This window comes from Pristiophorus japonicus, chromosome 3 (genome assembly GCF_044704955.1).
Source record: "Pristiophorus japonicus isolate sPriJap1 chromosome 3, sPriJap1.hap1, whole genome shotgun sequence".
Taxonomy (NCBI): domain Eukaryota; kingdom Metazoa; phylum Chordata; class Chondrichthyes; family Pristiophoridae; genus Pristiophorus; species Pristiophorus japonicus.
The window spans coordinates 1,658,486-1,684,798 of NC_091979.1; the positions used below are offsets into that span (position 1 = coordinate 1,658,486).

General features: G+C 57.9%; 1 protein-coding gene and 1 non-coding gene across 3 annotated transcripts; both read right to left on the reverse strand.

The window, feature by feature from the left end:
* Window positions 1–145: 145 nt before the first annotated feature.
* On the reverse strand, window positions 146–23,799 carry arpc2 (actin related protein 2/3 complex, subunit 2). 2 transcript variants are annotated; one of them, XM_070875124.1, is made up of 11 exons: window positions 23,637–23,799; window positions 19,931–19,965; window positions 18,084–18,196; window positions 16,465–16,510; window positions 12,748–12,934; window positions 9,940–10,033; window positions 6,506–6,632; window positions 4,837–4,937; window positions 3,870–3,970; window positions 1,382–1,518; window positions 146–527 (listed from the first exon to the last, which is right to left on the reverse strand). In XM_070875124.1, exons 1-11 carry the CDS (start codon window positions 23,708–23,710, stop codon window positions 487–489), a joined length of 1,056 nt encoding a protein of 351 aa, XP_070731225.1. In that variant the 5' UTR covers window positions 23,711–23,799; the 3' UTR covers window positions 146–486. The 2 variants fall into 2 exon arrangements, with proteins under 2 accessions (XP_070731225.1, XP_070731226.1); XM_070875125.1 differs by lacking the exon at window positions 1,382–1,518 and having other exon boundaries at window positions 23,637–23,798.
* LOC139260660 (small nucleolar RNA SNORD89) lies at window positions 720–833 on the reverse strand. Its single transcript, XR_011592840.1, has one exon. It is a non-coding gene; the product is annotated as a small nucleolar RNA SNORD89 (small nucleolar RNA).
* Window positions 23,800–26,313: the final 2,514 nt, after the last annotated feature.

Sequence of the window (26,313 nt, forward strand, 5' to 3'; positions counted from 1 at the left end):
CCTGTACCTGCCCTGGGAGTGTTTGATGCCGACACTGAAGAGCGTTTCATATTCAGCACAGATGTCGCTTACCTTTAAGAATTCAAAAATCCAGTCACAAAAATAAAATAACAAAAGATGGAAATGAAAAGCCGAGAGGCAGGAGTGACATATAAAAGATTTATTCTTTTGGAAGTGCTTACAGTCTGCGCCTCCTCCTGTTGTACCGTCCGAGCCGGATCGGAGAGCCAGACACGGAATCAATTGGATAATGGCCGTGCAAAGCAACAGCAGGACATTAGAGGGCAGTGAGAGGGGAAGATAGAAGGGGTTTCTATTCATTATACGGGTCCATGGGCACCATCAGGAAGGCAGAAAGTTAATGGAAGCAAAGCTCGGCCCAGAATCGCTCTCAAATTAATGAGATGAAAGGAATAATCCAGGCACTGGACGAGGGTCCGACTGACCCCTGGCTGGAGCTCGGTGCAGACATCACCAGCTTCGGACTCAGTGGCCGGGAGGGTTATCGGGCCGAAAAGGTCTTCCCCCTGTGGACAGAATGAGACAATCAGAACCGGATAAACATCACGCTCACCAGCGTTGCCCCCCACCTCACCATGGCCCCACCCTCTTGTGCTGCCCAGCCCCGCCCCTCACCATGGCCCCGCCCCCTCGCGATGCCCAGTCCCACCCCCTCACCATGGCCCCGCCCCCTCACCATGGCCCCGCCCCCCCCCACGCGAGAGGTCAGACTAATTGTCGCTTCGAGGAGTTTTGTCATCGTGCCCCACACGGAGAACAAACTGTTGGCGGCAGCACTGCAATTCGGCCTTTTATTGTCATCATCCCTCTGGCGGCTTCTAACACCAATAAGGCCCCCCCCCGCAGCCGGCCCCCCTCCCCACCAACCAGCTGCCCCCCTCCCCACCCAGCCCCTGCTCAGCTAACAGAACTGTCAGAAAAGCAGTGGGAGTTTAGCCCCTTTGAAAAGCGAGGGTAAACCTGGATTCCTGTTTCTGAGAACGAGCACGGCCCAACCCTCGGCATGCTCCACATTCTCCCCTTCGTCCCGGTGTCTTACTCCTCCTGACCCGGACCCCTGATCCCACCTCCCCTCGGGCAGCTGCCGGCAATCTCACTGTGGAGGGCCGACCCTGCCCTCACACGGCGAGGAGGCGATTATTGATTTGCCCCCTCCCACCTCGCTCAGGGGCCGCACCGCTTGGGTACAGAGCGGGGGGTGGGGGGGGGTGCCCGGCCCGGATCCCGGAGCTCACTGTGCCTCAGTGCCGCACCGGGCTGTGATCTCGGCACTTGTGTTTTACTGTATCCATCTATTTCCGAGAGATCAGCTGGCAGGGGAAGACGACTGCTACACTCCAGTAACCTCCGTGTCACTCACGCGAATATTTATCAGAAGGCCTGACACTCCTGGACTGCACTGCACTGTCTGTCCACTGACTGGGCACTGTAGCTATCGGACTATCGCCAAAGGCTTGCTGCTGCATAAAGCCAGAGTCGAGTCTGCCATGGAACCACCTGGGGGGGGGGGGGGGAAACATAAACATGCAACATAACATGCCACAGGTAGAGCTGCACGCAGCAAAGTGTACACACATGCTGTCACTGTATAACACTGTGGTACAGTACTGGTGGGTACAGGTCTGTCACTGTATAACACTGGGGTACAGTACTGGTGGGTACAGGTCTGTCACTGTATAACACTGGGGTACAGTACTGGTGGGTACAGGTCTGTCACTGTATAACACTGGGGTACAGTACTGGTGGGTACAGGTCTGTCACTGTATAACACTGGGGTACAGTACTGGTGGGTACAGGTCTGTCACTGTATAACACTGGGGTACAGTACTGGTGGGTACAGGTCTGTCACTGTATAACACTGGGGTACAGTACTGGTGGGTACAGGTCTGTCACTGTATAACACTGGGGTACAGTACTGGTGGGTACATGTCTGTCACTGTATAACACTGGGGTACAGTACTGGTGGGTACAGGTCTGTCACTGTATAACACTGGGGTACAGTACTGGTGGGTACAGGTCTGTCACTGTATAACACTGGGGTACAGTACTGGTGGGTACAGGTCTGTCACTGTATAACACTGTGGTACAGTACTAGTGGGTACAGGTCTGTCACTGTATAACACTGGGGTACAGTACTGGTGGGTACAGGTCTGTCACTGTATAACACTGTGGTACAGTACTGGTGGGTACAGGTCTGTCACTGTATAACACGGGTACAGTACTGGTGGGTACAGGTCTGTCATTGTATAACACTGGGGTACAGTACTGGTGGGTACAGGTCTGTCACTGTATAACACTGGGGTACAGTACTGGTGGGTACAGGTCTGTCACTGTATAACACTGGGGTACAGTACTGGTGGGTACAGGTCTGTCACTGTATAACACTGGGGTACAGGTCTGTCACTGTATAACACTGGGGCACAGGTCTGTCACTGTATAACACGGGTACAGTACAGGGTGGTTTGAAATGTCAGAATGGAGAGCAAGCGGTGTGTGTTATACAGGGAACACAGGTGTTGAGCAAAGTCTGATTCAACGTACTTTAGCACACACAAGACATGCAAAGCAGAATGCAAATTATACACAAAGCACTATTCAATGAGCAGTTCTCATTCTCAGAACTGCAGATGCAAAACAGATGAAAAACCTGCAGGAGAAAGACACGGACCCCGCACGCACCCCTCGACCCCCCCCTCCGACAGCACCTCGCCCAAATGCCTTTTTCCACTGCTGACCCTAGTCTGTAAAGTGACGGTAGATAGTTGACCAAGGGGGGCATCACAGCCAAGAGTCACCGTCACGCACCTGTCCATCAGGGCCCAGTGATCAGCAAGAAGTAGGGACCCTCCTCCTCCAGAGCTGTATTTACCCCGCACCCCCAAGCCCAGCGGTATTGAGGATAATTCCTGTGATCCAATAGCCCCCTCAAACCTGGCGTGGCCAGGGTGATGAGACGGGGCTGGGGGGGGTTGTCCCCGGGGGCGGGGTCCCGCCCTGTACAGCAGTACCACACTCGCAGCGGGATTTATCCGCTGTCCGTCGGGTGAGCAGCACCTTTAACGACGCCTGTGAAGCATCTTAAGTTTGCATCGGCTCCCACTGAATTTAATCTGCTTTTAATTTAATGAGGTCTGATTACTCAAAACACTGCCGGATAAGTGAAGATCTCAGATCTCTCCTGAATATATTACTCGTTACCACGAATTGTTCTGTAATCTGTCGCATTCAAATTCAGCAACATGCAATAAAGACAGAGAATCAGTGCGGATTGTCAGGAGCCGATCAATGTGGCAACCGCGAGTATTGCAGGAGTGTAACATATTCATGTTTTATTCAATGCACGAGTAATCAGCGGGGCGGAGCCGCGGGTATGTGCTGTGAATCCGCGCAAATCACGCTGGGGCTCTGGTGATTTATACCCTACCCACCGCCACCGACCCGGCGAGGGGATCGACAACCAGGGGCCCCGCCCTCCCACACCCGCGGCCCCGCCCTCCCCACCCGCGGCCCCGCCCCCCACCCCCCGCGGCCCCCCCACGGCCCCACCCCCCGCGGCCCCGCCCTCCCCCACCCGCGGCCCCGCCCTCCCCACCCGCGGCCCCGCCCCCCACCCCCCGCGGCCCCCCCACGGCCCTCCCCCACCCGCGGCCCCGCCCTCCCCACCCGCGGCCCCGCCCCCCACCCCCCGCGGCCCCACCCGCGGCCCCGCCCTCCCCACCCACGGCCCCCCTCCCACCCGCGGCCCCGCCCTCCCCACCCGCGCCCCCCCCACGGCCCCGCCCTCCCCACCCGCGCCCCCCCCCGCGGCCCCGCCCTCCCCACCCGCGGCCCCCCCGCTCGGTACTTACGACATAGTCTTCATCTCCTTCTTCTCAGTCTCTGGCCGCGCACGGTTCAGCACCTTCAGGAAGTCCGACGTCTTGGCCCGCATACGGGTGTGGATGTAGGCCTGCAGCAACGCAAAGACACGTCAAACCGCGGCCACCCTCCGGAGATCCGTTAACGGGCCACCTCCCGTGGCATTGCTTGCAGTGCTGGGGGGGGGGGGGGGGGGGGGGGGTAAAGGCGTCGACACATGCAGGACACGATACTCGCTGGACGCAGGGCTGACACGGGATGGTCAAGTGGGGAGACGCACGTTATAATGTAGAGCTTGGGCCCCCGGGCTGTCCATCGGTAACTCCTCAGGTCTGGGCCAATGCTGGACCGGCGCTCCAACGGGACTCGGCAGCGTCTGGTGAGGAAGGGTCCACTCTCCAGCCACTCCCGCTATAAAAGGACACGGGTGGGGGTCATCGGGGGACGGTCACGCTGCACTGTGATGCCACTGGTGGTGGAATAGCCTGCCGATGTCCACCGCCCAGATTAACGTACGGAGAGCGAGCACTTGGTGAGGTACCAGCCTTTAGCCGGAGACCGTGGAACTGACACCAGTCGGAGATTTTAGAGGGGAGTGAATTGCAGGGAGGAACGGTTGAATATAAAATGGTGCATGACCCTCCGTGGCACTCGGGGCGGTACAGAATCACAGCACAGAAGGAGGCCATTCAGCCATCGTGCAGGCTCTGTGAAAGAGCGATCCCATTAGATCCCCCCCACCCCCCGCTCTTTCCCTATTGCCCCACAATCACACGTTCCACTTAGCGACACAGGGGCACTGAAACTCCCAGTGTCCCGTTCAGGAGCGTGACTTCCTCGGGGAAAAGAGCAGCAGTGGGTCGACAGCGCAAAGACTGAGCTCCTGCCCCCTTTATCACCAGCGGCACACCGCAGTTATTGGACAGAGAACACTGGCGTGTCCAGCCGCCTTCTCACCTTGGAGCACTTGATGTGGTAATGTAAGTAATCCCGGAAGGTATGGATCAGGTTGATGGTGTTGTCACGGGTGTTGGGGTTGGTGTGTCGAGGGAACAGCACTGGCAAAACAGAAACAGGAACGACAAAAGTGAGCACAACGGAGACAGTGTCTGAGACACAGACACAACCGAGAAAGTAAGACAGCCCTCAACACACGGACAGCCCAGGCACCCACAGGGAACACGGTTTACAAACTCCAGAAGGTTTGCGAAACACTTCTGGGATATTACTGCACGATTGACTCGCTTTGTGCACAGATCTGCCCAGTGTTGGGAGATGATATTTAAGTCGAGCCTCGGTGGACAGAATCAGCTGGAGAGATTCTGGACTCGCAGGGACTATATATGAAGGCTCGAGGACCATGTACTCCCCACATGGCCCTGGGCACAGGTGCTTTAAAGAGATACGAAGGTCAGGGTCATATTCCATTCAAACCCATCATAAATCAGCAGAAATCTGACAAGATTGAACTGTTACCGGAGAGCCAGTCACTATCCAGCACAACAGCAGCTTGACAGATCAATCTGCAACACTCCCATACATCAACCAGCAGAGCAGTACCTGCCCTGGGAGTGTGTGACGGGACAGTGCAGAGGGAGCTTTACCCTGTATCTAACCCCCTGTACCTGCCCTGGGAGTGTGTGACGGGACAGTGCAGAGGGAGCTTTACCCTGGATCTAACCCCCTGTACCTGCCCTGGGAGTGTGTGACGGGACAGTGCAGAGGGAGCTTTACCCTGGATCTAACCCCCTGTACCTGCCCTGGGAGTGTGTGACGGGACAGTGCAGAGGGAGCTTTACTCTGTATCTAACCCCCTGTACCTGCCCTGGGAGTGTTTGATGGGACAGTGTAGAGTGAGCTTTACTCTGTATCTAACCCCCTGTACCTGCCCTGGGAGTGTTTGATGGGACAGTGTAGAGGGAGCTTTACTCTGTATCTAACCCCGTGCTGTACCTGCCCTGGGAGTGTGTGATGGGACAGTGTAGAGGGAGCTTTACTGTGGTTATTCCTGCCCTGCCCACCCCCCGAGCAGCAGCAGGAATTTAAGATGCGGGCGGCAGCTGGGAGAACAGATTTTTTTAATTGAATGTTGTATTTGCTTCACTGGTTTAGTTTTTAATCTCAGATCAATAATGCTGCGGCCGCCCACGACTTCAAAGCAGAATTTTCCTCTCGTCCTGAACACACACAGAGGAGGCTGAGGGGATCTTACGGAGGTGTATAAAATGTGAGGGGCCTGGATAGAGTGGATAGGACGGACCGGTTTCCCTTGGCAGAGACTATCAATAACCAGGGGGCATAGATTTACAGTAATTGGGGGGAGGTTTAGAGGGGATTTGAGGGGAAATTTCTTCACCCAGAGGGTGGTGGGGGTCTGGAACTCACGGCCTGAAAGGGTGGTAGAGGCAGAAACCCTCACCACATTTAAACAGTAGCTGGATGTGCTCCTGAAGTGCCGTAACCTACAGGGCTACGGACCGAGAGCGGGAAAGTGGGAGTAGGCGGGATAGGTCTCTGCCGGCCGGCTGTAAATCTCCATGATTGGATAAACACTGGAGGTTGTGACTCTGGGCGATCACAGAACACTGGTAAATCGGTCAACAATTAATGGTGGGAAGGCACCTACCGAAGGTGATGTAGCCAATGTTGTCACCCACTGCTGCGTCAGTGTCCTTCAGCTCCAGCGGAGGCTCCCTGTGACTGAACAACACCTGGGGAGCAGTGTGACTCGCTCTCCGACCCTCTTTGAACTCCTGAGAAACTCAACAAAAAATACATCAACGATGCTCATCGAGTGGCTGGAGACAGCACAGTGTCTAGAGCCCTTCACCCACGGTCACTGACCGAGCACCAGGACAGGTGAGGCAGCAGTTCCACACCGGCTGGGACCCCCTCAGGGTGCTGGGGTACAGGGGGCCCCCTCCTCCCTCGGGGTGATGGGGTACAGGGGGCCCCCTCCTCCCTCGGGGTGATGGGGTACGGGCCCCCCCCTCCCTCGGTGATGGGGTACGGGCCCCCCCCTCCCTCGGTGATGGGGTACGGGCCCCCCCCTCCCTCGGTGATGGGGTACGGCCCCCCCCTCCCTCGGGGTGATGGGGTACGGCCCCCCCTCCCTCGGGGTGATGGGGTACGGGCCCCCTCCCTCGGGGTGATGGGGTACGGGGCCCCCCCTCCCTCGGGGTGATGGGGTACGGGGCCCCCCCTCCCTCAGGGTGATGGGGTACGGCCCCCCCTCCCTCAGGGTGATGGGGTACGGGGCCCCCCTACCTCAGGGTGATGGGGTACGGGGCCCCCCCTCCCTCAGGGTGATGGGGTACGGGGCCCCCCCTCCCTCAGGGTGATGGGGTACGGGGCCCCCCCTCCCTCAGGGTGATGGGGTACGGGGCCCCCCCCTCTCAGGGTGATGGGGTACGGGCCCCCCCCTACCTCAGGGTGATGGGGTACGGCCCCCCCCTACCTCAGGGTGATGGGGTACGGCCCCCCCCTCCCTCAGGGTGATGGGGTACGGGGCCCCCCCTCCCTCAGGGTGATGGGGTACGGGCCCCCCCCTACCTCAGGGTGATGGGGTACGGCCCCCCCTCCCTCAGGGTGATGGGGTACGGCCCCCCCTCCCTCAGGGTGATGGGGTACGGCCCCCCCTCCCTCAGGGTGATGGGGTACGGCCCCCCCCTCCCTCAGGGTGATGGGGTACGGCCCCCCCCTCCCTCAGGGTGATGGGGTACGGCCCCCCCCTCCCTCAGGGTGATGGGGTTACGGGCCCCCCCCTCCCTCAGGGTGATGGGGTACGGGCCCCCCCCCTCCCTCAGGGTGATGGGGTACGGGGCCCCCCCTCCCTCAGGGTGATGGGGTACTGGGCCCCCCTCCCTCAGGGTGATGGGGTACGGGGCCCCCCCTCCCTCAGGGTGATGGGGTACGGGGCCCCCCCTCCCTCAGGGTGATGGGGTACGGGGCCCCCTCCCTCAGGGTGATGGGGTACGGGGCCCCCTCCCTCAGGGTGATGGGGTACGGGGCCCCCTCCCTCAGGGTGATGGGGTACGGGGCCCCCTCCCTCAGGGTGATGGGGTACGGGGCCCCCTCCCTCAGGGTGATGGGGTACGGGGCCCCCTCCCTCAGGGTGATGGGGTACGGGGCCCCCTCCCTCAGGGTGATGGGGTACGGGGCCCCCTCCCTCAGGGTGATGGGGTACGGGGCCCCCTCCCTCAGGGTGATGGGGTACGGGGCCCCCTCCCTCAGGGTGATGGGGTACGGGGCCCCCTCCCTCAGGGTGATGGGGTACGGGGCCCCCTCCCTCAGGGTGATGGGGTACGGGGCCCCCTCCCTCAGGGTGATGGGGTACGGGGCCCCCTCCCTCAGGGTGATGGGGTACGGGGCCCCCTCCCTCAGGGTGATGGGGTACGGGGCCCCCTCCCTCAGGGTGATGGGGTACGGGGCCCCCTCCCTCAGGGTGATGGGGTACGGGGCCCCCTCCCTCAGGGTGATGGGGTACGGGGCCCCCTCCCTCAGGGTGATGGGGTACGGGGCCCCCTCCCTCAGGGTGATGGGGTACGGGGCCCCCTCCCTCAGGGTGATGGGGTACGGGGCCCCCTCCCTCAGGGTGATGGGGTACGGGGCCCCCTCCCTCAGGGTGATGGGGTACGGGGCCCCCTCCCTCAGGGTGATGGGGTACGGGGCCCCCTCCCTCAGGGTGATGGGGTACGGGGCCCCCTCCCTCAGGGTGATGGGGTACGGGGCCCCCTCCCTCAGGGTGATGGGGTACGGGGCCCCCTCCCTCAGGGTGATGGGGTACGGGGCCCCCTCCCTCAGGGTGATGGGGTACGGGGCCCCCTCCCTCAGGGTGATGGGGTACGGGGCCCCCTCCCTCAGGGTGATGGGGTACGGGGCCCCCTCCCTCAGGGTGATGGGGTACGGGGCCCCCTCCCTCAGGGTGATGGGGTACGGGGCCCCCTCCCTCAGGGTGATGGGGTACGGGGCCCCCTCCCTCAGGGTGATGGGGTACGGGGCCCCCTCCCTCAGGGTGATGGGGTACGGGGCCCCCTCCCTCAGGGTGATGGGGTACGGGGCCCCCTCCCTCAGGGTGATGGGGTACGGGGCCCCCTCCCTCAGGGTGATGGGGTACGGGGCCCCCTCCCTCAGGGTGATGGGGTACGGGGCCCCCTCCCTCAGGGTGATGGGGTACGGGGCCCCCTCCCTCAGGGTGATGGGGTACGGGGCCCCCTCCCTCAGGGTGATGGGGTACGGGGCCCCCTCCCTCAGGGTGATGGGGTACGGGGCCCCCTCCCTCAGGGTGATGGGGTACGGGGCCCCCTCCCTCAGGGTGATGGGGTACGGGGCCCCCTCCCTCAGGGTGATGGGGTACGGGGCCCCCTCCCTCAGGGTGATGGGGTACGGGGCCCCCTCCCTCAGGGTGATGGGGTACGGGGCCCCCTCCCTCAGGGTGATGGGGTACGGGGCCCCCCCTGCCTCAGGGTGATGGGGTACGGCCCCCCCTACCTCAGGGTGATGGGGTACGGGGCCCCCCTCCCTCAGGGTGATGGGGTACGGGGCCCCCCTCCCTCAGGGTGATGGGGTACGGCCCCCCCCTCCCTCAGGGTGATGGGGTACGGGGGGCCCCCCCTCCCTCAGGGTGATGGGGTACGGGGCCCCCCTCCCTCAGGGTGATGGGGTACGGCCCCCCCCTCCCTCAGGGTGATGGGGTACGGCCCCCCCCTCCCTCAGGGTGATGGGGTACGGGGCCCCCCTCCCTCAGGGTGATGGGGTACGGCTCTGATTACACAACGCGATCCGGGGGGGCTGCTGTGAATCCCCCCCCCACAGATTGAACGAGGCAGGGGGGGGGGGGGTGCTGGGCTTCCAGTCCGTGCAATCTGACACTCTGCAGTTGGAAGGGTTTCAAATCACAAACAGCAATTAAAATCAAAAGGGAGAAGACCATGTGATGGTAAAGTGCAGCTTCGATCGGCCACACGGGGGAATTAAAGGGGTTTCGGTGTGTGGGGGGGGCGGGGGGCACAGGGCGAGGGGGAGCGGTGACCTGGGATGTCCCTCACTTGCTGCTCCTACCTGCATGAAGACCTTCCCGATCACAACATCATCATCATCCTTGAAGACGGTGCTGAAGACCACAGTCACTCGGTCCTTCTTGGCCTCCACGTACCTGGAGAATGACAAACATGGGTCAGTCACGGAGCAGCCGCTGAGATTAACCCCCCCACCCCCCAGTGACACACAACAGAAATACTGTAATCCAGCCAGGAGGGTGCAGGCGATCACTGCCCCACGACGGAAGGGGTCGGCGGTCTCGGTTAGGGGGTGCAAATCAGGACCAAGCTCCACATTTATCACAGTCCATTGCACAAGGATCACTGCTCTGAGACACCGGGAATATTGGGGCAGTAAAGACCTGCATTTATAAAGCGCCTTCCACCACCACCGGACGTCTCAAAGTGCTTTCCAGCCAATGAGATCATCTGGGGAGAACTCCCCCACTCCTCTTCAAATAGTGCCCTGGGATCTTTTACACCCACCCGAGAGAGCAGACGGGGCCTCGGTTTAACGTCTCATCCAAAAGACGGCACCTCCGACAGTGCAGCACTCCCTCAGCACTGCACTGGAGTGTCAGCCTAGATTTTGTGTGCTCAAGTTCCTAAAAGGGCTGATGAGCCAAGTGATTTGTGGTGTTGGCCCAGCAGCAGAGACAACAACCAGAGGTGTATGAAGGGAGGAGGGTGGGAGGCCGGGCAGGAGAGCCCGGGGTGTGGACTGAGGCAGGCAATGTCACGTAGGCCGAGGCAGGTGGCCTCTGTGACGGAGGATATGGGGTCGGTAGCTCAGCGTGGGGTCAGATAGGTTTGAGAAGTGCCTCGTTCAGCCCGAGTTTGAGTCAGGGGCAGACGACAGCGGCTTTGATCTTGTAAAGTAAAAATGGAAGAAATTGTGGCTCATCAGACAAGCAGAGCAGGGACCAAGAGAAGTGGCTGTGAGGCAGGACAGAACAGTGCCAGCCTAGACTTCCCTCACGATCCAAGGATTTATCCCGTCCGGTCCCGTCACTTGGTCCATCCTTTAGCTAAACTAATACTTTCTTTTTATTACAGTCCCTCTCATCTCACAAATAATTCAGGATTTCTCCCCCCGCCCCAACCCCCCCTCTTGTGTTCGGTCTCCCCACCAATTCCCACTTATCCTCTAACTCTCAATCCTGTCCTCTCAATGGTCCCACCCCACACTGAATGTGTCAGTCGTGTCTCCGTGGGCAGCACACGCCGCAGTCAGAAGGTTGTGGGTTCAGGTCCCACTCCAGGGACTTTAGCTGACAATCCAGCGCAGTGCTGAGGGAGTGCTGCACTGTCGGAGGTGCCGTCTTTCAGGTGAGACGTTAAACCGAGGCCCCGTCTGCCTCTGGGGGGGATGTAAAAGATCCCATGGTGCTATTTCTAAGAGCAGGGAACCTCACCAGAGTTTCCTGGGGCAATTTTTTAATCCCTCAACCAACATTCGGAAAAAACGATGATCCGGTCATTATCACATTGCTGTGTGTGGGAGCTTGCTGTGCGAAAATTAGCTCCTGCGTTTCCTCCATTACCAGAGTGGCTACACTTCAAAAGTACTTCATTGGCTGTAAAGCACTTTGGGATGTCCAGAGGTGGTGAAAGGTGCTATATAAATGCAAGTCTCTACAATAAGTAATGTTGTTTTTGTGTGACTCACAAATTTGAAAATAGATATCGGAACTTTCAACTAGCTGTTAAAATTCAATCTGATAATTACAGGGTGCTGTCAAAGAGCGCTGGTTTGTACTACGAGGGGCACGAGTCCCAGACTTGGAAAGGAGAGAGAGTGAAATCATCTTACCTCAGTACATGACCACAAAAGGCAAGTTTCATGTGGAGGTGGGGGGAGGCTGCAGGGCATTGTGGGAGCTGAGCAATACTGGCACCAACAGGACCATGAGTCTCAGGGGCAACGGGGGCAGGGCAGGGGAAAGAGGACCAGGCAGGTGTGAGGGGGGGGGGGGGGGGGGGGGGGAGAGGAGGGGGCAGGGGGCCGGGACGCGGGGCAGGGGGCTGGGACGCGGGGCGGGGAGGGGGCCGGGACGCGGGGCCCGGGGCGGGGGGGCCGGGACGCGGGGCGGGGGGGGGAGGGGCCGGGACACGGGGCGGGGGGGGAGGGGCCGGGACACGGGGCGGGGGGGGGAGGGGCCGGGACACGGGGCGGGGGGGGGAGGGGCCGGGACACGGGGCGGGGGGGGGAGGGGCCGGGACACGGGGCGGGGGGGGGGGAGGGGCCGGGACACGGGGCGGGGGGGGGAGGGGCCGGGACACGGGGCGGGGGGGGAGGGGCCGGGACACGGGGCGGGGGGGGGAGGGGCCGGGACACGGGGCGGGGGGGGGAGGGGCCGGGACACGGGGCGGGGGGGGGAGGGGCCGGAATACGGGGCGGGGGGGAGGGGCCGGGACACGGGGCGGGGAGGGGGAGGGGCCGGGACACGGGGCGGGGGGGGGGAGGGGCCGGGACACGGGGCGGGGGGGGGAGGGGCCGGGACACGGGGCGGGGGGGGGAGGGGCCGGAATACGGGGCGGGGGGGGGAGGGGCCGGGACACGGGGCGGGGAGGGGGAGGGGCCGGGACACGGGGCGGGGAGGGGGAGGGGCCGGGACACGGGGCGGGGAGGGGGAGGGGCCGGGACACGGGCTGGGGGGGGGGGGAGGGGCCGGGACACGGGCTGGGGGGGGGGGGGAGGGGCCGGGACGCGGGGCGGGGAGGGGGAGGGGCCGGGACACGGGGCCGGGACACACGGCAGGACCCAGCTTTCCAGTGGAACGTTTCTTGCCGGAACCACAGGTTGCATCCCATCCCCTCGAACACTCACAGCGTCTCGTCCTCGCGGTAGTGGATCAACGCCCGACTCTCGCCTTCCTTGCCCTCCGCCTGGAAGTTGAAGTATTTCTCAAAGACCGAGGCAAAGCAATTCCTTTTCAGCATGCCAGCCTGATGCACCACCTCGGCCTTGTTGGGTGGAATGTTTTCCAGATCAAACAGCAGAGATACATTGTACCCTATGGGAGATAAAGTGAGTTCTCTCACAGTCACAAACAGGAGCCACGATTGTTCCACTCCGACAGTGTGTCAGACGCAGTCACATATATACGGCACAGAAACAGGCCGTTCGGGCCAACCAGTCCATGCTGGTGTTTATGCTCCACTTGAGCCTCTCTAACTATCAGCATAACCCTCGGTTTCCTTCTCCCCCATATACTTGTCTAACCTCCCCTTAAATACATCGATACTATTCACCTCAACCCCTCCCTGTGGCATGAGTTCCACATTCTCACCGCTCTCTGGGTGATGTTTCCCCTGAATTCCCCATTGGATTTCTCGGTGACTGTCTGATATTGATGGCCTCTAGTTTTGTTCTTCCCCACAAGTGGAAACATTCTCTCTGTATCCACTGTCACAACCTTTCACAATGTTAAAGACCGCGATTAGGTCACCCCTCAGCCTTCTCTCAGAAAGATAGACCCCCAGCCTGTTTATCCTTTCCGATAGGTAACCCTCATATTGCTGGTACCATCTTGTAAATCTTCTCTGCACCCTCTCCAGTGCCTCGAGATCCTTGATATAATATGGCGATCGCAATGGTACGCAGTGTAGTCTAACCAAGCTTCCATACAGGTTCAGCATAACTTCACTACTTTACAGTTCTATCCGTCTAGAAATAAACTCTAGTGCTTGGTTTGCTTTTTCTGGCCTTGCTAACCTGTCGCCGCGATCAGTGATATGTGGATTTGTACCCAGAGATCCCTTTGCTCCTCTACCCGTTAGATTCCTAATTTCCAAGTAATAAGTGACCTCCCGATTTTTCTTACCAAATACAATACCTCACATTTATTGAATTTATTTTGCCAATTATATGATCATTCTGCAAGTTTATTAATGTCATCTTGTATTTTGTGGCAGTCCTTCTCAGTATCCCCCACCCCACCCCTCCCCCTCCCACACCCCGCCCCCCCCCAACCCCAACCCACCTGGTGTCATCTTCAAATTTAGAGATTCCAAAGTCTAAATATAAATTGTGAACAGTGGTCCCAGCGGGACCCCATCTTTTGCCATCCTGATTAGCCCTGTCCCCATGTTCATCCAGCTTCTCATTAAATATATCTCTGCTATACACCTCAACCCCTCCCCGTGGCAGCAAGCTCCATATTCTCACCTCTCTGGGTAAAGAAGTTTCTCCTGAATTGCCTGCTGGGTTTATTAGTGCCCATCTTATATTGATGACCAAGAGTTCTGGTCGCCCCTGTCAAACGCTTTCAGAATCTTTAAGACCTCTATCGGGTCACCCCATAGCTTTCTCTTTTCCAGAGAGAAGAACCCCAATCTGTTTAATCTCTCCTGAGGGGTATAACCTCTCAGTTCTGGTTGCATTCTAGTGAATCTTTTTTGCACCTTCTCCAGTGCCTCTAGGAGACCAGAACTGTGCACAGTGCTCCAAGTGTGGGCTAACCCAGGTATATGGAGACCAGAACTGTGCACAGTGCTCCAAGTGTGGGCTAACCCAGATATATGGAGACCAGAACTGTGCACAGCAGTGTGGGCTAACCCAGGTATATTCAAGTTGAACATAACTGCTCTGCTTTTCAACTCAATCCCTCTAGAAATGAACCCGTGATTGGTTTAAAAAAAACAAACCAATGGCCTTATTAACCTGTCACTACTTGTAGTGATTTGTGTATCTCTACCCCCAGATCCCCCTGTTCTGCGACCACATTTGGACACTTATTTTCCAAGGAGTACGTGACCTCCTCATTCTTCCTACCAAACTCTACCAGCTCGTGCTCATCAATATTGACCTTAATTTGCCACTTAGACCTATTCTGCAAGTTTATTAATGCTGTGCCCCAGGGGCAGTGGCACGAACTGAGCTTTGGGATCTGGTTCACATCCAGTGCGTGTCAACCGACACAGGGAAATCAAAAGGATCTAGTTTCACGTCCAACCAACAATCAAAAACGGAAGAAAAGCATTTGATGTGAAACAAAGTGCAGCTTGTGACATGCAAATTGGTGCACGGAGACTCCGCAAACCGTTGCCGGCTGCTGTTTGCCAGAGCCGGGTGATCAGGATGATCCCACACCAACTGGTGCCAGTGTTCCTGCTCCCTGTATCCAGAGAACCCCGCGGGAATGTGGGGGGGGTCAAATCCAGACAAACCCACTGGATGACCGACCAGCTGTTGTCTGAGGGTCCCACGTGTTTGGGGGGGTGGGGATGTGGTCCTGAGCGGGTGTTGCTACAGTACCTGTCCCCAAGCTGTCCAAAACTGCGAGACTCCTCGGCCAATTGGGAGATGGCCCCTCCCCGGTAGACCTCCCCCCCCCCCCCCCCCCAGAGAAGGCGATGGGTAAAAGAACCAAGTGCGACACGAGGTAGAATGTGTTTACGCAGCGAGTGGTTAGGATCGGGAATGCACGGCCTGACAGGGTGGTGCCAGCAGACTCAATCATGGCTTTCAAAAGGGAATTGGAGAATTGCAGGGCTCCGGGGAAAGGGCGGGGAGTGGGACTGGCCAAGGTGCTCGACGGGTCAAATGGCCTCCTTCCAGAGAACCGGCCCCTCACCCCCCGACAGGTGGCCTGGAAATACATCACCCAGCGCCATTCTTTGTACAACACCCCCGTGGCCCAGTGGGCAGAAGGCAGCGGGGAGCTGTCCCACAGCAACCTGTGGGACTCAGTGCCCGCAGGATCGCGATCATTGGCCTCGAGGCAGGGGGAGCAGTCAGGATTCCTCCGCTCACTGTGCTGAGGCTGGCTGGAAACTGCACAGGAATTGGACTAGGAGGATGTGCGATGCCCCCACAGTCAAATGGCCGTCTATGCTCACTCACAAAGTACGGCCACTTGGTTTTGGTGCCATTAGTGGGGCTGTGCCTCCGGGAGAGGGAGAGGGAGAGGGAGAGGGAGAGTCACCCACCCATGCACAGTTACACCCACTGACACACCCGGGATGCTTTACCACAGCACACAGCCCCAGTTGTGGAAGTGGCCCGGGGAGTGGTAACGTGGACCCCAACAAAACGACTAGAACTTAATTTCCCCAGCATTGACCTAAACACCAACAATCTAACTTGCTGCGGAATTACTGGGGCATCAGGAGAGCCTCGAGGGGGGACACGTACTCGGTCCCAGCCAGCAGCTGTTCTCAGAGTGGCAAAGAGAAGGCAGTGTCAACACTTGGAATAATCCCCATTAAAAAAACAGCCTTTTCACAACGGCATTTATTGAACTATCGCCACACCCACTGTACAAACAGGATAGCAAAGAGCAGCAGCTGAACACACAGCTGGGGATTGAGGCGCACCAGGGCACGATCCCATCCCATCCAGTCCTCGCAATCCAGCTCATGTACAACCCCGATGAACCCACCTCAGATCCCACATCGTCCTAGCTTAGAATTTGGTTACTAAAAGCCGCCAGTTAGCTTTAGATTCAGGAAATAACGCAAAATGCGGCAGAAACCAGGGGTTTTACTTCAATATATCCCAATCCCCACGCATCATTCATTCAGAAAGAAAGCAATATTTTACCTGCTTCTGCAGCCACGAGATAAACTCCATACACTCGTTTCAGCAACTGCAGGGACAGAGCACAAGGCAGAGTTAACAGGTGAGACAAGCAAGTCACCCCATCAAACCCGCAATACAGGGGGCCGTTAAACCCCCCCCCCTTTACAGGGGGCCGTTAAACACCCCCCCCCTCCCCAATACAGGGGGCCATTAAATCCCGCCCCCATACAGGGGGCCGTTAAACCCCCCCCCTCCCCAATACAGGGGGCCGTTAAACACCCCCCCCCCTACAGGGGGCCGTTAAACCCCCCCCCCCTTAAAGGGGGCCGTTAAACCCCTGCCCCCCCCCCCCAATATAGGGGGCTGTTAAACACCTCCCATCAAGGCACGTTCAGCTCACTGCAGGACAACAAACTTTGCCACCAACACCTCCACTATTCCCCTTTCTTCTCTCCTTCCTCCTCCTGCATTAAGGTAAGCGCTGAGGGATCTTTATTCAAACCCGTGCTGTACCTGCCCTGGGAGTGTTTGATGGGACAGTGTAGAGGGAGCTTTACTCTGTATCTAACCCCCTGTACCTGCCCTGGGAGTGTTTGATGGGACAGTGCAGAGGGAGCTTTACTCTGTATCTAACCCCGTGCTGTACCTGCCCTGGGAGTGTTTGATGGGACAGTGTAGAGGGAGCTTTACTCTGTATCTAACCCCATGCTGTACCTGCCCTGGGAGTGTTTGATGGGACAGTGTAGAGGGAGCTTTACTCTGTATCTAACCCCGTGTTGTATCTGGTCAAGGAGACCAAAACAATTTTCTCAGCCCCAACATCCCTCAACTTGATGAAACACAAAATTCAGAAAATGGAAAGAGTGAAGCAGTTGCCTGGAGGTGTGAGGATAGCGTGTGGTGTGGTGCCCGAGCAGAGAGAGCTGGAAACAGTGCAACAGGAAGTGAGTCACAGCTTCCTGTATCTTGAAAAGAGCCGAGAGAATCACCATAAAAGGATACGTGGCGGGGCTGTGCTGAGAGCAGAGCTCACACTAACCACACGTTATGGTCAGCAGCACACCCGCAGGCCTGGGCAGGGCCGGCCAATGCACAGACACATGACATCATCGCCCCCCCCCACACAGAGGCAGGGCCCACTCCCCACAGCAGTACCCTCCCCCTCCCCGCCCCCCCGTGCCCTCCCCTCTCTCACAGGTAGTGCAGTACTCTGCAAGCTCCCACGCAGGCCGCTCACAAGCTTTTCCTTTTGAAATATCGCGCGTGCGCAGAAATTTACAGGGACAGCGCACTGAAATAAACAGACAATTTAGTGGGAACATTGCCAACAACCCCGAGATCTCTGCGCTCCTCCAAGTCTGGCCTCTTGCACACAGCCGATTTTAATCGCCTCACCATCAGCTGATGTGCCTTCAGCTGCCCCAAGCTCTGCGCCTCTCTCGCCTCCTTAAAAAGGGGCTAGCTCTTTGACCAAGCTTTTGGTCACTGTTCCAATATTTTCTGTGGCTCGGTGTCACCAACTTCTTTGACAACACTCCTGCCAAACACCTTGGGACATATTACTAAGTTACAGGTGCTATATAAATTCAAATAAGTGGTTGTTAACAACATCCTTCACGGCCCCAGCCGGCTCCACTCACCTCGTCCGCTCCGTGATCCTGCAGCTCTTTGTAGAACTTCAGGGCGATGCTGACCATTACCTTGGTCTTGTCCCCATTCGGGTTGGAAATGTGGTAAAGGACACCATCGAAATCTACGCAAAATGCAAATGTCAGAGCAACTCCCAAAGGATCGTCTCAACATTGACTGTTCAACCGCCCCCCCACCTCCCCCTCCTCTCTTTCCCCTCCCCCTCCTCTCTTTCCCCTCCCCCTCCCCTCTTTCCCCTCCCCCTCCCCTCTTTCCCCTCCCCCTCCCCTCTTTCCCCTCCCCCTCCCCTCTTTCCCCTCCCCCTCCCCTCTTTCCCCTCCCCCTCCCCTCTTTCCCCTCCCCCTCCCCTCTTTCCCCTCCCCCTCCCCTCTTTCCCCTCCCCCTCCTCTCTTTCCCCTCCCCCTCCTCTCTTTCCCCTCCCCCTCCTCTCTTTCCCCTCCCCCTCCTCTCTTTCCCCTCCCCCTCCTCTCTTTCCCCTCCCCCTCCTCTCTTTCCCCTCCCCCTCCTCTGGTCTGGTGAACCTTCGCTGCACTCCCTCAATAGCAAGAATGTCCTTCCTCAGATTAGGAGACTAAAACTGATCTCAATATTCCAGGTGAGGCCTCACCAAGGCCCTGTACAACTGCAGTAACACCTCCCTGCTCCTATACTCAAATCCCCTTGCTATGAAGGCCAACATACCATTTGCCTTCTTCACCGCCTGCTGTACCTGCATGCCAACCTTCAATGACTGATGAACCATGACACCCAGGTCTCATTGCACCTCCCCTTTTCCTAATCTGTCACCATTCAGATAATATTGTGTCTTCCTGTTTTTGCCCCCAAAGTGGATAACCTCACATTTATCCACATTATACTGCATCTGCCATGCATTTGCCCACTCACCTAACCTGTTCAAGTCACCCTGCAGCCTCTTAGCGTCCTCCTCACAGCTCACACTGACACCCAGCTTGGTGTCATCTGCAAACTTGGAGATATTATACTCAATTCCTTCATCCAAATCGTTAATGTATATTGTAAAGAGCTGGGGCCCCAGCACTGAGCCCTGCGGCACTCCACTAGTTACTGTCTGCCATTCTGAAAAGGACCCGTTTATCCCGAATCTCTGCCAACCAGTTCTCTATCCACGTCAGTACATTATCCCCAATACCACGTGCTTCGATTTTGCACACCAATCTCTTGTTTCTCCTCATCTCGGTCCCAAATGGCTTACCCCTTATCCTTAGACAGTGACCCCTGGTTCTGGACTTCCCCAACATTGGGAACATTCTTCCTGCATCTAACCTGTCTAAACCCGTCAGAATTTTATATGTTTCTACTAGATGCCCTCTCATCCTTCTAAACTCCAGTGAATATAAGCCTAGTCGATCCAGACTTTCTTCGTATGTCAGTCCTGCCATCCCAGGAATCAGTCTGGTGAACCTTCGCTGCACTCCCTCAATAGCAAGAATGTCCTTCCTCAGATCAGGAGACCAAAACTGAACACAATATTCCAGGTGTGGTCTCACCAATGCCCTGTACAACTGTAGTAACACCTCCCTGCCCCTGTACTCAAATCCCTTCGCTATGAAGGCCAACATGCCATTTGCCTTCTTCACCTGCTGTACCTGCATGCCAACCTTCAATGACTGATGTACCATGACACCCAGGTCTCTTTGCACCTCCCCTTTTCCTAATCTGTCACCATTCAGATATTCGTCTCTGCAGGCCCCGCGGGGTTAGCTATCCGTGCAGAACCCATGGGAGTGCCCTCACTAATGGTGCAGCCTTAGCCTCGGACGTTGTAGCCAGATGGGGTGCTGAGTTACACCTCGATATACTGCAGGGTAAAGCTTACCCGCAAAAGTAACTTCCACCGTATCAGGCTTGTTGCTGCAAAGGAATGAAAGTTAGTTAGTTCAGGCGAGGATTTCATTCAGCAAGAGTCACACACACTAAAACTACAGCTCCAATCTCCTGGGTATAAAGTACCCCGACCAGGGATACACAGAGCCAGTGCCATTCGGAGTAAAGATCACTACCTCACAGCTTGATTTGATATGTACACAGGGATAGCGTGATCAGGACCAATATTTCCACTAAAGATCCTGCACTGCCCGCTCACCCATTGTAAATACCTCGCTCTATACTGTACCCTGGGGCAGTGTTACCTGGACTAAAGGGGTCATATATCCTGCTTTCTATAATGTATATCGCAATCATCTCTCTCTGTGAACCAAAGCACTGTTTGTTTCTGCCAGTCTCTCTGGTGCACGGCACCATTTGAAAGGCAGGGAGTGTCCCAGTGTCCTGGCTAACATTACTCATTCACTAACAGATCACCGAGTCGTCAATCTCACGGTCAGGGGCACCTGCCGAAACCATGTGGCTTGGCCTCACAGTAACTCACTGTCTCTGAAGCACTGATGTTTCCCAGAAGTGATGAGGTGCTTAATATAAATGCAAATCTTCCGCTAGCATTAACACCAGCCTAGTCTCCAAATTTCCAGTCTCACACTCGCACTACCTTCCCGCGATCAAACTCAGACCCATCCCACCGTCACCAACTCATTCTTACCCAGTGCCTGAAACTGTGAGACCCCTCCCCTCCGTCCATCTCCAAACTGAGAGACCCTTCCCCCCCCCGTCCATCTCCAAACTGAGAGACCCCTCCCCTCCCCATCTCCAAACTGAGAGACCGTCCATCTCCAAACTGTGGGACCCCTCCCCTCCGTCCATCTCCAAACTGTGAGACCCTTCCCCCCCCGTCCATCTCCAAACTGAGACCCCCTTCCCCCCCCGTCCATCTCCAAACTGAGAGACCCCTCCCCTCCCCATCTCCAAACTGTGAGACCGTCCATCTCCAAACTGTGGGACCCCTCCCCTCCGTCCATCTCCAAACTGAGACCCCTCCCCCCCCCGTCCATCTCCAAACTGAGACCCCTCCCCTCCCCCAAACTGTGAGACCGTCCCCTCCGTCCATCTCCAAACTGTGGGACCCCTCCCCTCCGTCCATCTCCAAACTGAGAGACCCCTCCCCTCCCCATCTCCAAACTGTGAGACCGTCCATCTCCAAACTGTGGGACCCCTCCCCTCCGTCCATCTCCAAACTGTGAGACCCCTCCCCTCCCCCAAACTGTGAGACCGTCCCCTCCGTCCATCTCCAAACTGTGAGACCGCTCCCCTCCCGATCTCCAAACTGAGACCGTCCATCTCCAAACTGTGGGACCCCTCCCCTCCGTCCATCTCCAAACTGAGAGACCGCTCCCCTCCCCATCTCCAAACTGAGACCGTCCATCTCCAAACTGTGGGACCCCTCCCCTCCGTCCATCTCCAAACTGAGAGACCCCTCCCCCCCCGTCCATCTCCAAACTGAGAACCCTCCTCTCCCCCAAACTGTGAGACCGTCTCCTCCGTCCATCTCCAAACTGTGGGACCCATCCCCTCCGTCCATCTCCAAACTGAGAGACCCCTCCCCTCCCCATCTCCAAACTGTGAGACCGTCCATCTCCAAACTGTGGGACCCCTCCCCTCCGTCCATCTCCAAACTGTGAGACCCCTCCCCTCCCCCAAACTGTGAGACCGTCCCCTCCGTCCATCTCCAAACTGTGGGACCCCTCCCCTCCGTCCATCTCCAAACTGTGAGACCCCTCCCCTCCCCATCTCCAAACTGTGAGACCGTCCCCTCCGTCCATCTCCAAACTGTGGGACCCCTCCCCTCCGTCCATCTCCCCTCAAACTGTGGGACCCCTCCCCTCCCTCAGTCTCCTCTCAAACTTCTTCAACCTTCCTATCATCTACAAGCTTTTTAAAACCAAGTTTGGAAGGGGAAGGGGAGGGGGAGGAGAGAACCGGATCCTCCGTCACACTCTGGGGAGCACGGACCCTCATGTTGGGGGGGGGGGGCAGGACTCGGTGTGGGAGCTCGGACTATCGGTATGGGGGTACTCTCGGGATTACTTGCTCGGCCATTACCAATTCAGAGCTAAGGTGGGAACTCTCTTTATTCGGAGAATGATTGAGATTCTGGAAATCAGATTGGGGAAGCAGCTGGGTTCCTGTGCGAGCAGCAGAGCACGGCTAAATCTGATGCTGCAATCGCAGCTGCACGCTCGCTGGTTAACCCTTTCCTGACTGGAGGAACTGAACACATGCAAAATAGGGAACAGGAACCGAGCTAAAGAACAGGAATCGAGGTTAACTCTTGCACAACTCGAATCGATATATCCTCCCCCCTCTCCACCTCAGACTCTCACCCCTCTTTGTTCAGTCCCACTCACTTTATCTTCCAGTTGTTTGTCATTTTAAAACTACCTCAGGTGATTGCCCTGGTAAATCCTGGCCCCAACCGGTAGTGTCCTGAACGCTCCCACGCCATCCCCCCCTCCCCTCCCCCCTACCCCACCCCACCTCCCCTCCCCACCTTCCCTCCCCCCACACACCCCCCCACCCCATCCTCCCCCCACACCCCCCTCCCCCCACACACCCCCCCACCCCATCCTCCCCCCACACACCCCCCCACCCCATCCTCCCCCCACACACCCCCCCACCCCATCCTCCCCCCACACACCCCCCCACCCCATCCTCCCCCCACACACCCCCCCACCCCATCCTCCCCCCACACACCCCCCCACCCCATCCTCCCCCCACACACCCCCCCACCCCACCCTCCCCCCACACACCCCCCCACCCCACCCTCCCCCCACACCCCACCCTCCCCCCCACCCCACCCTCCCCCCACACCCCACACACCCCCCCACCCCACCCTCCCCCCACACCCCACCCTCCCCCCACACCCCACCCTCCCCCCACACCCCACACACCCCCCCACCCCACCCTCCCCCCACACACCCCCCCACCCCACCCTCTCCCCCCACACCCCATCCTCCCCCCACACACACCCCCCACAAACAGACACTGGCCAGGACAGCAGGCGGGTAGTTTCTTCCAGACAGTGGGACCCGGTGCGTTAGAACCACCCAGCGCAGGGCCACTCGGACCCGTGCCCGCTCTCTGAGCGAGGGGAGAGAGAGAAAGTGCAGGTGGGGGCCCTCGGTTTGACAAGATGGGGGGGGGGGGGGTGTTGACTTATGAGGAAAGGTTGAGTAGGTTGGGCCTCTACTCATTGGAATTCAGAAGAATGAGAGCTGATCTTATCAAAACGTATAAGATTATGAGGGGGCTTGACAAGGTGGATGCAGAGAGGATGTTCCCACTGATGGGGAGACTAGAACTAGGGGGCATGGTCTTAGAATAAGGGGCCGCCCATTTAAAACTGAGATGAGGAGAAATTCCTTCTCAGGAGGGTTGTAAATCTGTGGAATTCGCTGCCCCAGAGAGCTGTGGAGGCTGGGACATTGAATATATTTAAGACAGAGATCCCCTGGGGGCAGGGAGAGGGAGGGAGGGCCCGGGGGAGAGGGAGGGAGGGCCCGGGGGAGAGGGAGAGGCCGGGGGAGAGGGAGGGCCCGGGGGAGAGGGAGGGTGGGCCCGGGGGGGTGGGCCCGAGGGAGAGGGCCCGGGGGAGAGGGCCTCCCTCACCCCTCACTCCCTCCCTCACCCACCCAGCCAGCGCGTTCTCCAGTTTCAGGCTGAGGGTCTCCTCCACGATGCGGTTGTTGATCTCCAGCAGGATCATGGCGGCGGCGGCTCTCTGTCTCTCTCCTCCTCAGAAATCCACAGCCTGGTCGACACAGGCCGCAGCACTTCCGGCATCCGCCGCTTCCGGTCAGCTGACCCGAAAAGGAAGGGCGGCGGAATTATAGGGCGCTCCCACCGCCGCGGGGCAGCCTGGGAGATGTCGCCGCCATCGCCCTCAGAGGTACAATTCCCCAGCCCAGGAACAGACAGAGAATACAGCATCATCATCACAGGCAATCCCCTCGGAACCGAGGAAGACTTGCTGTCACTCTTAGCATCCAGGCAGTCCCTTGCATCCACTCTAAAAGCGAGTCGCTAAGGGAAAGAGAGGGTGGGACTGGTTTGTCCGCTGCCTGCGCTTGGTTTCTGCACGCTCTCGGCGACGAGACTCGAGGTGCTCAGCGCCCTCCCGGATGCACTTCCTCCACTTAGGATGCACCAGTCTTTGGCCAGGGACTCCCAGGTGTCAGTGGGGATGTCGCACTTTATCAGGGAGGCTTTGAGGGTGTCCCTGTAACGTTTCCCCTGCCCACCTGGGGCTCGTTTGCCGTGAAGGAGTTCCGAGTAGAGCGTTTGCTTTGTGAGTCTCGTGTCTAGCATGCAGACAATGTGGCCTGCCCAGCGGAGCTGATCAAGTGTGGTCAGTGCTTCAATGCTGGGGATGTTGGCCTGGACGAGGACACTAATGTTGATGCATCTGTCCTCCCAGGGGATTTGTAGGATCTTGCAGAGACATAGTTGGTGGTATTTCTCCAACATCTTGTGGTGTCTACTGTACATGGTCCATGTCACTGAGCCATATAGGAGGGCAGGTATTACTACAGCCCTGTAGACCATGAGCTTGATGGCAGTTTTGAGGGCCTGGTCTTCAAACACTCTCTTTCTCAGACAACCAAAGGCTGCACTGGCACACTGGAGGCGGTGTTGAATCTCATCGTCAATATCTGCCCTTGTTGGTAAGAGGCTCCTGAGGTATGGGAAATTGTCCACATTGTCCAGGGCCGTGTACAAGGTGGACCATTTCCCATAACTCGGCAGCCCTGATGACTGGGGGGCAGTGCTGTGTGGCGAGGACAGGCTGGTGGAGGACCTTTGTCTTTTGGATGTTTAGCGTAAGGCCCATGCTTTCATACGTCTCAGTAAATATGTTCTGGAGCTCAGCTTCAGAATGGGCGCAGACACAGGCATCGTCCGCGTACTGTAGCTCAACGACAGAGGTTGGGGTGATCTTGGACCTGGCCTGGAGGTGAAGGTTAAACAGCTTCCCACTGGTTCTGTAGTTTAGCTCCACTCCAGCGGGGAGCTTGTTGACTGTGAGGTGGAGCATGGCAGTGAAGAAGATTGAGAAGAGGGTTGGGGCGATGACACAGCCCTGCTTGACCCCAGTCCAGACATGGATTGGGTCTGTAATGGATCCATTGGTGAGGATCACGGCCTGCATGTCATTGTGGAGTAGCAGAGGATGGTGATGAACTTTTGGGGGCATCCGAAATGGGGGAGGACGCTCCATAGACCCTCGCGGTTGACAGTGTCAAAGGCCTTTGTAAGGTCGAAGAAGGCCATGTATAAGGGCTGGTGCTGTTCCCGGCATTTTTCCTGCAGCTGTCGCGCTGTAAAAACCATGTCCACTGTGACTCCGAGAGGATAATACAACAGGAGATGAATCCCAGCCCAGGGTCAGCCAGGTAATACAACAGACACAGGCTCAGAAGGAGGCAAACAGATAATACAACTGGAGACTGATTCCCCATCCCAGAGACAACCAGATAGGAACATAGGAGGCCATTCAGCCCCTCGAGCCTGATCCACCATTCAATGAGCTCTTTGACCTAAGCCATATACCTACCTTTGGCCCATATCCCTTAATAACTTTGGTTAACAAAAATCTACCAATCTCAGATTTAAAATTAGTGATTAATCTGGCATCAATTGCCATTTGTGGAAGAGAGTTCCAAACCTCCACCATCCTCTGTGTGTAGAAGTGTTTCATAATTTCACTCCTGAAAGGTCTGGCTCTAATTTTTAGACTATGCCCCTAGTCCCCGACCAACAGAAATAATTCCTCTCTATCTACCCTCTCTGTTATATCTGTTATATCCTGAAAACTTTGATCAGATCACCCCTCTCCTGGACAACCTCCCATTGTCCCAGGAGAGCGCTCAGCTGCAGGAGCAGGGCTGAGGGTTTCAGCAGCAAGTGGGTTCAGGCACAGATGGCAATGTTCAGGAGACATCTGGACATGGGAGAGGCCTCTGACCCTGTTCCGTGATCGCCCCGTGTCCCGGGATCTCGCCCCCCTCCCACCCCATGTCCTTGGATTCCCCCCCTCCCCTGCCCCGTGTCCCGGGATCACTCCGTGCCCCTGTTTCCTGGGGCTCGCCCCCCCCCACCCCTGTGTGCTTGGATTTCCCCCCCTGCCCCGTGTCCTGGGATCACTCCATGCCCCCGTGTCCTGGGATCTCGCCCCCCCCCCGTGTCCTTGGATTCCCCCCCACCCCTGTGTGCTTGGATATTCCCTCCCCCCCCCCACCCCGTGTCCTGGGATCGCCCCATGCCCTGTGACCTACCTCTTTAGTCGCTCACAATTCAGGTTCCTGGGCT